At 42.7% G+C, this 14555-nt stretch overlaps 1 protein-coding gene across 3 annotated transcripts in view; it reads left to right on the top strand.

The window, feature by feature from the left end:
• LOC132406557 (collagen alpha-1(XI) chain-like) overlaps positions 1–14555 on the top strand; it is a 404353-nt gene that overhangs the window by 317629 nt on the left and 72169 nt on the right. For all 3 annotated transcript variants that reach the window (XM_059992380.1, XM_059992381.1, XM_059992379.1), the window contains 4 exons: positions 3788–3841; positions 5554–5607; positions 8540–8593; positions 12686–12739. In XM_059992380.1, coding sequence (XP_059848363.1) covers positions 3788–3841; positions 5554–5607; positions 8540–8593; positions 12686–12739 — 216 coding nt within the window. The remainder of the gene's footprint in view (positions 1–3787; positions 3842–5553; positions 5608–8539; positions 8594–12685; positions 12740–14555) is intronic.

The following is a 14555-nucleotide window of genomic DNA, read 5'->3' as shown; positions in this document are numbered from 1 at the left end:
TCAGATATAGGGTCCAAAACTGCTCACAGTACTCTAAATGCAGTCTGACCAATGTCTTCTAATGCCTCAGTTCCACCTTTGCATTTATATCCCAATCCCTCTGCAAATGACACTCCCAACATTATATTTGTCTTCTTCCAACTCAAGTTGCAAGCTAACCTTTAGTGTATCAGGCTCTATAGCTCTCAAGTCACTTTGCATCTGTACTTCCTGAATTTGCTCCCCATTTAAAAATAATCTACACCTTCATTCTTTCTCCCGAAGTGCATGGCTGTTCAATTCTCTACACTGCATTTAATCTGCCACATCTGTTACTGGTGACAGATCTCGGAACAAGCTCTCTAAAACTGCTCATAATACTCTGATTCGGCGTGTGCAGTGCCTTAAATCCTCACTATTACATCCTTGCTTTTCTATTCTAGTCCTCTCAACGGGGACTCAAAGAATAGTGGAGCTTCCAGTGTTAAGGAAAGAGTGCAGAATAAGAAATTTGCACAGCATGGTTGTTCACTGTCTGAGAGCCATGTTAGAGATGTGGAGTTGGTGATCATTTTCGTGGGACTGAGTGAATGCAAGAGAAGCTAAGGGTACAGTTAGGCAGTTCATCCAGAAGACATTTGCTCACAGATTGTATGCTGCCTTACCAGCTGGGCATGGTAGGAAGCCTAGAGTCTCCACCACCCCTCAAGGCTTCACTTCTGTGTAATAATAACTAAGTCCTCCAGTATCAGTTTCATAATTTGGAAGCAGTGATGAAATGAGGCCTAAGTACATGTACAAGTCAGTAACTATTTAGAGAAGAGCTGGGATTTCACTCAATGTCCTGACGAATGATTTGAATGAAACTGAAACCTTACAGTAAATGCATGAATATAGAACATAGAATATTACAGCACAGTACAGACCCTCTGGCCCAGGATGCTATGCTAACCTTTTAACCTACTCTAAGATCAATCTAACCCTTCCCCCTGCAGAGCCCTCTATTTCCTATCATCCATGTGCCCCTAATGTATCTGACTCCACCACCACCACTGGCAGGGTGGTCCATGCTCCTGTGTAAAGAACCTACAGTACGGTGCAAAACTCTTAGGGACTTATATAAAGCTAGGGTGCCTAAGACTTTTACACAGTATTATATTTGTCAATGTGGAGCACAGAGTGAGTTTGAAAATCTGCCAGCAGCAAGGTATGTTGGGAATGATGAGGGTGGAGTGCCATGGGAGGGGTGTGGTACATGTGGCAGAGAAGGAGTGTTAGGGGTGAAGTGTGGTGTGTGCGCAGACACATTCAACCCTGAGACACCAGGCAAGGTCATCTGATTCCAAACAACTGGTTTATTGATCATTACAGAGTGTCTCTCTGCAGCTTCCTGCTCCCTCCCCTCTCCCTTCCCCAACCATGATTCCCCTCTCCCTGTCCTCTTCCCACTCTCAGGTCACAGTAGAAACCCATATTTAAATCAGGGTTATCATCATTCATACATGTCATGAAATTAGTTTTTTCTGCGGTAGCAGTAAAGTGCAATACATAGAATTACCACAGTACTGTGCAAAAGTCTGAGAACCACAGCTATATTTATGTGCCCAAGACTTTTGCACAGTACCGTGTCTCTGACATCCCCCTCAAACTTCCTTCCAAACACTTTAAAATTATGCCCCTCATATTAGCCATTTCAGCTCTGTCTGTCCACTCTATCAGAGCCCCTTATCATCTTGTACACCTAGGCAGTCATAATTTGCCCCAGAGAGAAAAAGCCCTGGCATGCTCAACCTATCCTCTCTAAAGCTTTCACATCCTTCCTATAATGAGGTGACCAGAACTGAACAAAATATTCCTAGTGTGGTCTAACCAGGGTTTTATAGACCATAAGACATAGGAGCAGAATTAGGCCATCTGGCCCATCAAGTCTACTCCGCCATTCAATCATGACTGATCTTTTTTTTTCTCCTCAAGCCCACTTCTCAGCCTTCTCCCCGTAATCTTTAATGCCATGTCCAATTAAGAATCTATCAATCTCTGCCTTAAATACATCCAACAACCTGGGCTCCACAGCTGCTTGTGGCAACAAATTCTACAACTTCACCATCCCTTGGCTAAAGAAATTTCTCTGCATCTCTGTTTTGAAAGGGCACCCCTCTATTCTGAGGTTGTGCCCTCTTGTCCTAGACTCTTCCACCATGGGAAACATCCTTTCCACATCTATTCTGTCTAGGCCTTTCAACATTTGAAAGGTTTCAATGAGATCCAACCCCCCCCCCCACCCCATCCTTCTGAATTCCAGTGAGTACAGACACAGAGCTATCAAATGTTCCTCGTATGAACGCAAACCCCTGACTAATAAAGACTACACACCATATGCATTTTTAACAACCCTATGAACATGACTTCATCAATGGCGGGGTGTGGGCCGTGTATGGGCAGAAGAGATTTAGCTTAATATGACAACATATTCAACACAGGCACAATGGACTGAATGGTCTGTTCCTGTGCTGTAATAGTCTATCTTCTATATTCCTTGTTCAATTGGTCACTTATTTCCTTTCCTGTTTGTGGGATCTTGCAGTGCACCAGTAAGCTACAGCCACACCAGAATAGGGGCAGGACTTTCTGAAGTAGCCTGGTATCACAACAGTTTTCACTGACAGAAAAGGGAATTCAATATGATATTATAGAAATACCGCAGAAGCTGTTCACCTGAGGTGGAAACAAGAACTGCTCAACAGGTCAGGCAGTAACTGAAGTGAGAGAAACAGAGCTGGTGCTTCAGATGGTTGAATCCTCATCCAGAGGGGTAGAAGAAGGTGGGGAAAGGACTGAAGGCAAGGTCTGTAAAGTGAAAGCCAAAAAGGAGTTGATGAAGGTGTGGGGAGAATAGAACAGGAATAATGCAGGTTTAGTATAACAATGTGTGTGCACTCGGTGGGCTGTAGGTTCCTGTTGCACTGTATGCCTAAAGATAAAGATAAGGATTAACTTTATTTGTCACTTGTACATTGAAACATGCACTGAAATGCATTGCCTGCATCAAATCAGTTCACTGAGGACGGCTAGGGGCAGCCCACATGTGTCGCTGCCCTCATGGCACCAACATAGGATGCCCACAACTTACTAACCCTAAACGTACGTCTTCGGAATGTGAGAGGAAACCTACGCAGTCACAGGGAGAGCATACAATCTCCTTAAAGACAGCAGTGGGAATTGAACCCCAAGTAGTGATAATTGCAAAGCGAGTGTGCAAATTGCTACACTACCAGCTCTCCAAATGTAATGATTCAAAATAAACAATATGAAAAGTAACAAAGTCCTAGGAGATCTGAAAATAAAGAGTCATTATCTAAAGCTATTTAAGAAATGCCGAAGGATATGTAGGATTAAAATCCTACAAGTGTTTGCTGACTGAAAATTTGGTATTCAGTATTGCATTTCACCCATCACAAACATGAGAAAATCTGCAGAAACTGGAAATGCAAGCAACACACGCAAAATGCAAGAGGAACTCCATCCAGAAAATACTTCCCCATAGATGCTGCCTGGCCTGCGAAGTTCCTCCAGCATTTTGTGTGTGTTGCATTGCATTATATACAATTACATTTCTTGATTTGTCAAAATACTGTTCCATTAAAAAAAGTTTATGAGCTTAGATTGAGCTAGAACCATTAGAGGTCTCTGCTTTGAAAGTCTGGATATAATATCTATCTTGTAACTGAATTCAAGAATGATATCGAAAGATGAAAAGGCAGGGTGAACAGATCCATATCCTTACTGTGCTTCCCATTTTGTTTTCCAGGGAATGCCTGGGCTTCCTGGAGAGAAAGGTGAAAGTGGGAATGTTGGATTCATGGTAAGTGGATAGTGATACAAAAATAAGTTCTCTTCCTATTGGGAGCCCCTGTCAAGTAAAGAACATTCACAGGCACATTACTTAAAGAAATCAGTATGGAGATGGCAAAACCAACTGGTTCGCCAGCTCTGATCTGCTGAAACTTAGATCAGTTGGTCACAGTCATAGTCAGAAGGCATTTAAATCAGATACAGAACATTCACAGGCACATTACATCCAATACAGAACATTCACAGAAACATTACATCAGATACAGAACATTCACAGAAACATTACATCAGATACAGAACATTCACAGGCACATTACATCCAATACAGAACGTTCACAGGCACATTACATCCAATACAGAACGTTCACAGGCACATTGTATCAGATACAGAACGTTCACAGGCACATTACATCAGATACAGAACATTCACAGACACATTACATCCATTACAAAACATTCATCACACATTACATCAGAAAGAGAATTCATAAGATAGATGCCATAAGTAAAACATAAATGATACAAAATTATACAAGAAGGAACATAGTTAGAACATTGATTCATTGATTATGACCCATCGGTTTTGGGTTTGAGTCGCATTCCAGGGACTTACTAAATTTCACTGGTGTTGCTCTCAGGGGTGTTACAGTGGGGAAGTACTTTTGGAAGGTTCTTATCTAAATTTAGATTTTAACTGCAAACATTTATTCACATTGCTGGCACCCCCAAAGGTTGACTAATTGAAGAGAAGTGTTTCCACATTATCATTTGACAAACAACATTTCTGAATCAGATTTTTATCAACTGCTGCAATGCCGTAGCAGTGCAGGGCATAGGCAACACATGCAAAATACTGGAGGAACTCAGCAGGTCAGGCAGCATTTATGGAATTGAAAAACGGTCAACGTCTTAGGCTGAGAACCTTCTTCAGGACCAAAAGCGAAGATGGATGATGCCGGACTAAAATGTTGGGGGTTAGGGAAGGAGGTTAGCTAGAACGTGATAGGTGAAGCCAGGTGGGTCGGATAGATAAACGGGTGGAGAAAAAGGAATCTGACAGGAGAGGAGAGTGGACCATAGGAAAAAGGGAAGGAGATGGGGATCCAGGGGCAAGTGATAGGCAGACGAGAAAAGGTAGCAGGTCAGAGTTGGGAATAGAGGAGGATTGAGGGGGATGAAATTTGTTTAACAGAGGGAGAAATCAATATTCATGCCATCAAGTTGGAGGATACCCAGACGGAATACAAGGTGTTGTTCATCTGCCCTGAGGACGGCCTACAAAAATAATTAGTGCAAATCAAAACAGAATAACAACATGGTGTTCATGAGCAGTTCAGGAATCTGATGGTGGGGATAATGAACTGTTTTTAAATGTTGAGTGTACCCCTGTACTTCTTCCCCGATTGCAATGCTGAGAAGGGAGCATGTCCTTACCAATGGATGCCGCCTCTTGAAAATGCCCTCGATGGTTCGGGATGTTGAGTCCGTGACAGAGCTGGCAGATTCCACTGTGCTGTACAGCTTCTTGTGACCCTGTGCATAGGAGCCTCCATAGCAGGCTGGGTTGCAACCCGTCAGGATGCTGTCTGCTGTACATAGACTGGAAATTCTCTCATTTGGTGTTGACTTACCTTGATCATACAATGGTATCAGTATTTACAAGTGAAACTGAATATTCTGGAGCATCAGCTGACCTTTCTTGTGTTCTTGTCTTGGCCACAGGGTCCATCCGGTTCCCCTGGTGCAAGAGGACCTCCTGGGCCCAATGGTGGCACTGTAAGTTTGCCTGTTTCTCCTCATCATCTCTGTACTTAAACAACCAATAACTTTACAAGCAGAGAATTATTTGTTCAGACTGAACTGCAGTTCACTGTGATAAATGTGTATGGATGTGTGAATTCAAAATCACCTGACACTTTTCCAGTTGTTCCCCTGTTTAATAAGGCCATGGCCAATGTGAATTGGGACTTCAACTCTACATTTCCATCAACTCCCATTAATCTGTCACCTGCTTGCTTATCTCCCTATCTCTCCATAAGCATATTCCAAGTCTCTAGTTGCACTGTGTTATGAAGGACTCTGAGCCACGCGAGAGAAGAGTGTGTTACCTATCTCTATCTCCATCTCGTGCTGGGGACAGTGTGTTGGAACAATGACCTGGACATGATTGAATGATTGTAGGGAAGGAGAAACCTAAGGTATTCCATTCTTGCTGTGCTGGTGCTTCCCCCACCTCCTTGTCCCCTCCCCATCTATTCCTGCCCATCTCTTCTGTCCCTGCTTACTTCCATAGAACAGGAGAGAAGAGGAACAGGCCCTTTGCCCCACAGTGTGCCAACCGTGATACCAAATGAAACTAATCCGATCTGCATCCACGTGATCCATGTCCCCCCATTCCTTCCTAAATGCCGCTGTTGTATCTGTTTCCACCACCATCCCTACCAGCACCCACCACTCCCTGTGTACAAAAAATACAGCCAAAAACATCTAATGTAAATTTCTCTATACACTAATTCTCTCTGATATTTACACCTCCATTCTGGGAAAAAGACTTTGACTGGCTTCCGTATCTATATCTCTCATAATCTTATCTACCTCTATCAGGTCTCCCATCTCCAATGCTCCAAAGGAAATGATCCAAGGTCGTCCAAGTATTTTCTCATCCAGGCAACATCCCAATGAACTTCTGCTGCACCCTCTGCAAAGCCTTCCCTTCCTTCCTGTAATGGGACAACTGAAATGCAACATAATACGCTAAAGGTGGTCTTACCAAAACTTCATACAGCTGCAACATGTCTTTCTGACTCTGATACTCTGTGCCCTGACTGATGAAAGCCAACACCACTATACACCTTCGTTTTGATCCTGTTAGCATGTGTTGTCACATTCAGGGAGTTAGGGCACTGAACCCTAGATCCCTCTGTGTATCAGTCCTCTTGACAATTAACACTCCCAAAGTGCAAAAGCTCATAGTTGCCTGGATTCAACTCCATCTGCGTTTACACTGTCCGTATCTGCAACTGACCTGTAGGCCATCTAGCCTGTCGAGCGATAGCATGCACAGAATCGTTGGAGCTCGTTTCACATAATACATCCAGTTTGCATCACTTCATTTACTCACAGTACCAAAACGGTTTTGCACTGAAAAACCAGTCCCAGTAAAAGAAAATCCACGCAACCGCCAAGGAAAATGTATCAAACTTTCTCCAGTGTCGTGTTCTGGCTGGCCAACTGAAGGTTATCTGCTCATTCTCCACGAGATCAGTCTGCATGAGGAATTTTTGACATTTGTATCTGTCCTTCCACATTTATTCTCTGAGCATTTCACCATGTTCTTCTGCTACGTTTGTTGTCCATTTCCATTCCCCTTCTTTCTCTGATCCCATGCTCCCTCTAGAAAATAGCTATTCTATGGCGACCCACTTTCTGCGCAGGTGAACTGGCTCACAAATAGCCAGCGCACAGGGGGAGACTTTGGTAATGCACCTTTGACGTCATTTCCACCCAGAGAGGGTGGGCGCTAGGGATTAAATGCCGCGAAGTTTCCCATGCATCTTATTGGCCAATGTGGCAATAAGACAAATCAAATTGGCTAATCAGCAAGCCTAATGTATTAAACGGCTGAATTTTTATTTTAAACAGCAAACCAAAGTACTTCCTTGTATAATGTAATTAAAGAAACACTTTTATTACATAATAGATTCACATTTTGAAGAGATCCACAGAAAATAAAATGCCAACAGCATAATGGTATTAATAAAATTATGGTTTAATATTAAGATGGTCTTAAACCAGGATATTACATTTATTTTTAATGTATTTATTTAGAGATTCAGCAAGAATAGGCCCTACCGACTCACCAAGCCAGACCGCCCGGCAACCCACAGCTCTATCCCTAGCTTAATCACTGGACTATTTATAATGACCAATCAACCCACTAACTGGTACGTCTTTGTCCGTGGAAGAAACTGGACCACCCAGAGGAAACACATGTACACAGGAAGAACATACAACTTTTCTGACAGAGGTTGCCAGAATTGAACTCTGAATTTCGAACCCCCCGAACTGTAACAGCTTTGCGCTAACTGTGATGCTACCATGACACCCTTACATATATCAGAAAGAGTTCCCAGCGTGGGACATCCCTCCACCACTACCCTTTGCCTTTAATGGCCTAGCTAATCTTGAAACTGATCTACCAAATCACAATGCATCTTAACCTTCTATAAGGTGTCGTGATATCAGTATTCCCCCGCGCCCCGCGCCCCCATTGGTCTTGGTCTTGGTCTTGGTCTTGATCTGACTATCTGTCTTTGTCTGTCTGTATTCACTGAGCTGAATGAGGGAGAACTAACTTTAGCCGCTGTCTGTGAACTCTCACTACGCTCAACCTTGTTTCAATTCTCATTGAGCAGCTGGGAGGCAACTGACAGACGGAGACCAAGACTTTGAAATCTTTTATTTGCATAATTATTTTCTTTGTTTAATCAACAGATTCTCAGGTCTCCAAGCCCTGAGAGAGTGAGGTAGCAAACAGCAGCTGCTTGGTTGTGCGTGTTTGCACATGAACTGAATGTATTTACTGTGTGAAGTGGAAACGAATATTTTATTCCTCGTCATCCCAGTCTGGTGTTGTGCATGACTGTGAAAGTTAGTCTGCTGATTTCAGCCCAAACCCTTCTCACTCTCCTTTTTCTCATCACTCTAGGGACCTCCCGGCATCCCAGGAGGAGTTGGTTCCCCAGGAGCAGTGGGTGAGAAAGTGAGTGCTACCTCGATCCCAACATCATGTCTGTCACCTCAGTAGGGAAACTCCCACTGAGACCTACAGAGCTTCAAATGAGGGAAGGGTGGCTGGATAAATCCAACACCATGCTGATAGGCAATCTGCATAGTCTCCCAATTTCCAGTTGCTGAGGCACAAAGTTGTAGAGAGAGGTTGAGTAGGCTCTACTTAATTCATAGGAACATAAGTGAATGAGGGATAACCTTACAGTGATGTATAAAATCCTGAAGGGCAGTCATCAGTCTGGGCATCTGTATTTGAAATATTGCATATTCATCTTTGGTCACCCAGCCGGAGAAAAGGAGCCCTTGAGCTGGAAAGAGTGCCAGATTAATGAGGATGGTGCTAGGAATTAAGGGACTAAGTTATAGGTGGAGGTTGGACAGCTTGGGACATTTTATTCACTGGAGCCTAAGAGAATGAGTGGTGATCTTACAGAAGGGTATAGATAGGGTAAATGTAAATAGTTTTTTCCCAGGGTTGGAGCATCAAGAACTAGAGAGCACAAGTTTCAAGTGCGTGGTGAGAGATTTAGTTGGAATTTGAGGGGAAAATTCTCCACACAACTAGACTGTTACTATATGGAATGAGCTGCCAGAGGAAATAGCTGAGGCAGGTACATTAACAGCATTTAGAAGTCACTTGGACAGGTATACATGGATAGGAAAGATTTGACACAGCTTCAGAATAGATGGGTATCCTTTTAGAACCAAGATAAGGAGGAATTTGTTTAGTCAGAAAGTAGTGAATCTGTGGAATTTATTGTCACACTGGCTGTAGAGGCCAAGTCTTTATGTAACCTTAAGGTAGAGATTAATAGATTCTTGATTGGTCAGGGCATGAAGGGATACTGGGACAAGGTAGGAGACTGGGACTGAAAGGGAAAATGGTTCAGCCATGATGAAATGGCACAGCAGACTTGATGGGCCAAATGGCCTAATTCTGTATCTTATGGTCTTACGTAGAGTGATACGAACCAGATGCAGGAATATGGGATCAGCTCAGATGAAAGTCTTGGTCAATGTGGTCAATTTGGGCCAGAGGACCTGTTTCCATGTTCTATGGGACTGCAACTTATGGTGGAGCAAACTGGGGAAAATACCAAAAGATGAGCTTGCTTAAAATGTAGTGAGTGGAAAGGTATGGGGGAGGGAGGAAGTTTGTTAGTGGGAGATGGAAGGTTATTTTAATGCAGTGAGTGGTTATTATCCAGAATACAGTAAGGATGAAGTAGATTTAGTTGTAAAGATTTTAAAAAATTGGAATGGAATGTCAACTTAAATAGGAAAACTGTCATGATTACTGACCGGAAAGCAAACTGCAAGGGGAATGCAACGGGATATGATAGGTTCAGTGAGCTAGCAAGCAGTTGGTGTACAGTGTGGAAAAATGTGTGATTATCCACTTCGGTAGGAAGAGCATAGAAACAGACTATGATTAATTGGTGAGAGTCGATTAACTGCTTGTAGTCAGATCTGGTGGTCTTTGTAAAGGAAATACAAATCTGGCATGTTTTGTGGTTGTAGCACGGAGAAATGTATAAAATATGCTGTAAATTGCAAAAAGAAATACATACTGCAAAAAGAGAACAAAAATAGTGAGGTAGTGTTCATTGTCTGTTCAGAAATCTAATGGCGGAGGAAAGAATACATTGAGTGTGTGTCTTCGGGTTCCCATACCTTCTCGCTGATGGCATTAATGAGAAGAGAGCATGTCCTGGGTGGTGTGGGTCCTTAATGTCGGAAACCTTTTGAAAATGTCCCCGACATCAGGGAGGCTAATGCCCAGGATGGATTAAGCTGCATTAACAATCCTCTGCAGCTTTTTCCAGTCCTCTGCAGTGACCCTTCCATACCAAACAGCAATGCAACCGCAGTTAGAATAGCTCCACAGTACAGCTGTAGAAATTTCCTAGAGTCTTTGGTGACATCCAAGATCACCTCCAGCCCCTAATGAAATATAGTCACTGGCATGCTCTCTTGGAAATTGCATCAATAGTTTTGGGTCCAGGATTGGCTCAGTCTGCAAAGCCTGGGCCAAACAAATTGATGCAACATCAAAACTATACAATGTGAAGCAATATGAGAAATAAAAAAAGTTAGTGAGATCGTACAACAAATAATGAAGAAGGCAAGTGGGCTATTGGTCTTTATTGCGAAAGAATGAAGTATAAATGTGGGGAGCTCTCATTACAATTGTGTGGTGTGTTGGTGTGACCACAGCTGGAGCACTGTCCACCTGTTTGTTTCTCCTGCTTAAAATGTGTTTGTTAATGTAGAGAAAATTGATTCCTAGATTGAGGAAAAGTTAAGCAAAGTGGATCAAAACGCTCTGAATTATAGGAACGAGGTGTTATCCCATTGACATAAATGAGATCCTCAAAGGATTGTTCAGAATATATAATATTTTCACTGATGCGTAGAGAATCTAGAGCCATGGATTAATCCTCTGGGTAGCAGCTTGGTCAGTTGGGATGGAGATACAGAGAACTCTCTCTTTCAGAAATTTCTCTTCTCCTGTGGATGTTCAGTCATTGAGGACATTCAGATTGTGGGGAGTTGAGGTCAGTGATCAAGTCAGATCTGGTCTGTTAAAAGGCAGAAAGAAGTCTTGGATAATGATCTTTGCCTTTTTGATTAAGAAGGGGATTCAAACTAATAAAAAATACAAGAGACTCTGCAGATGCTGGAAATCTTGAGTAACACACAAAAAATGCTGGAGGAAGTCAGCAGGTCAGGCAGCATCTATGGAGGGGAATAAATACAAAACTAGTTAGGTTTTACATTCTCACATTGGGCTAAATTTAATTATCTTACACAGAAGATCAAGCAAATAAAATCCATGGAAGAATCATGCAGAAGCAGGGAGGAATAACAAGCTCCAAGAAAGAAATGATTTGGTCACATAATTTAGCCACATAAATGAACTTAACAGTAACACTTCTTTCCTTCGAGTCCTCATACGTAAGGGTAAAAAAGTCACAGATGAGTACAAGTGATGCTGTTCAGAAAGTAGCTTCATCAGTCAGCACAGTGTGATCCCGTGGGCAGTGTAAGGGACAGGAGGACAACAGGACAAGAATCAAATCTGTTGTCAGAAGGAATGGATTCAAGAAGATAAATAACTGGAGACTATTTTGAGAATTTTGTCTGTGAGAAAATGGTGCAAAAGCCAGATTTTAGCTTGGAAAAGGATGGAATTTGGCAGGTTACTACCAAAAATTCAGGACAAATTCATCAACATCTGATGAAGCATATTGGTAGTTTCAGAGAGAGGCAAAGGGCGCAGGTGGCTCTGACTACAGGATTGGTCTGGGCTGCAACTGAGTCTAGGTAGAAAGACCAGTTAATAGTGTGGCAAACTGGTAAGGTATCAGACCTAACCTGGCACTGTAACAGTGTTGGAAGCAGAGTTTCTCTGCTGTAACAGTGTTGTGGGCAGAGTTTCTCCGCTGTAAGTTTTGGGGGCAGAGTTTCTCCACTGTAAAAGTTTTGGGGGCAGAGTTTCTCCACTGTAACAGTGTTGGGGGCAGAGTTTCTTCACTGTAAGAGTTTTGGAAATAGAGTTTCTCCACTGTAACAGTGTTGGAAACAGAGTTTCTCCACTGTAAGAGTTTTGGGGGCAGAGTTTCTCCGCTGTAAGAGTTTTGGGGGCAGAGTTTCTCCACTGTAACAGTGTTGGAAACAAAGTTTCTCCACTGTAAGAATTTTGGAGGCAGAGTTTCTCCTCTGTAACAGTGTTGGAAACAAAGAAGAAAATGTATTGGTGTTTGAATACACACAGTCACAAACATTCTCATAGCTATTGAGCAAGATTAACTTTGTTACTAGCTGTGAGAACATTTTTTGAGTTCCAGTTTTATCATGCTGAGATTATTGTGGGCAGGTCTCTCTGTTGAAGGCCTCAGGAACTGAACAGGGTGTGAGGATGCCCCAGCAATGTTTGCGACAGGTCTTGAGTGTGTCCTCTCACTCCAAATTCTGGGATCTATTTGCATCTCTTCTGTGACAAAAACTGCTCCAAGTATGTCCACACTCACGTAAACTTTGTGTTTCACTGTTTTGACAGGGAGAGAGGGGCGACGCTGGAGACCCAGGTCCACCTGGTGAGCCAGGCATTGCTGTAAGTACCCAACACCACAGAATGATGACAAACAAGATCACTGTGCTATCAGCATCAACTGTTGCATCTCTGTCGTTGAAACTCAAATAGGTCTTCCTTATAAATATCACCCATGGATTGCATGTTTAAGACTCGCAGAGGGATACCATATTGAAATGAGGTCTTTAGCTCAGTGAGTCCCACCAACCATCAAGCACCCATTTACACAAATGCTACATCAGTGTCACCTTTTGCTCACCCCACATTCCCAACAACTCCCCCCAAGATTCTACCACTTGCCTGCACACTGAGAGCAATTTACAGAGTCCAGCTCTCTTTAAAATAGCATCAGATTTCAATATTCAACCTGAGTCTCTGACCCTGTGTGACTGCAGATCTACCATCTGTTGCCCTGGTATTCATGTGGATGGTCTTTCTTACTTCTGAATAGTCCACATCAGTGACACCAGCTAACTGGTTCACAAATGCTGGTTTAATCCAGGGGATGAAGACATTGTTTGCATTTAACGCCTTGCATTATTGTCCCTGGTCTGAGGAGACCAATTAGCACAGTGTTGAGTCTGGAGTCACATACAAGGCAGACCAGATAAGGGCAATTGATTTCCTTCCCTGAGAACAACAGCTGAGAGTGGAGGATTAGTAAAAGGAAACAGAAAATAGACGGAGATTTTTAATCAACACACACAAATTGCTGAAGAAACTCAGCAGGTGAGGCAGCATCGATGGAAATGAATAAACAGTCAACGGTTTGGACTGCAACCCTTCATCAGGACTGGAAAGGAAGGGGAAGATGCCAGAATACGAAAGTGGAGTCGGGGAAGGAGGACAGTTGGCAGGTGACAAGTGAAGCCAAATAGGTGGGGCAGAGGGATGAAGTAAGAAGCTGGGGGGTGATAATCGAAAAATGCAAAGGGCTGGAGAAGATGAGCTCTCTGATAGGATAGGAAAGTGGATAATGGGAGAAAGGGAAAGAGGTGGAGTCTCAGGGAGTGTGGTGGGCAGGTGAGGAGAAAAGGTAAGAGAGAGGCCAGAGTGTGGAATTGAAGAAGAAGGAAGGGAAAAATTACCAGAAGTTAGAGAAATCGATGTTTGTGAGGCTACCCCGATGGAATTTGAGACATAGCACCTCCGGTCTAAGAGTAGCCTTACCGTGGCAGATGAGGAGGCCATGAACCAACATGTTTTAACGAAATCTGGAATGGAAATTGAAATGGTTGGCCACCAGGAAATACTGTTCTTTGCAGATAGAGCTGAGGTGCTTGACAGAGCAGTTGCCCAATCTAAATAATGACATTGTTTATGAAATCATGAAATTATTAATTAAATAATGATTTAAATAACAAAATTAAATTCTAAATAGTTATTTTGGATTTTGTAGAAGATACAAAACAGACCCTAATAATAAGAGATTTTCAAGAGTCTTATAGGGGTGGGAGAAACTGAAAAGTAATGAAGGTAAAGGCCAACTGGTTCCTTGGACCTGATGGCTGTCATCTTGAAGGAAATGACTACAGAAAGAGAGAATGTGTTGACTAAGAACTACAAACATTCCGCAGATTCTGGGGAGTTACCAGTGTATTGGGCGATAGTGCCAAGTGTACTTTGGCTAAAGTTTAGACCATAAAACCATAAAACATAGGAGTAGAATTAGGCCATTCAGCCCATTAAATCTGTTCTGCCATTCCATCACAGCTAATTTATTATCCCTATGTTGTTGCTGATATCTGGGCTGGGCAGTAGGTTTTGAAGAAGGCACAGGGATAAGTGAGTTGGCAAGAAATTTGTAGATGGAGCATAAACCCAAGAGATTCTGCAG

Source organism: Hypanus sabinus, chromosome 16, assembly GCF_030144855.1.
Source record: "Hypanus sabinus isolate sHypSab1 chromosome 16, sHypSab1.hap1, whole genome shotgun sequence".
Taxonomy (NCBI): Eukaryota; Metazoa; Chordata; class Chondrichthyes; order Myliobatiformes; family Dasyatidae; genus Hypanus; species Hypanus sabinus.
The sequence above is the reverse complement of the archived record's forward strand: the minus strand, read 5'-3'. Positions and strand labels throughout refer to the sequence as shown.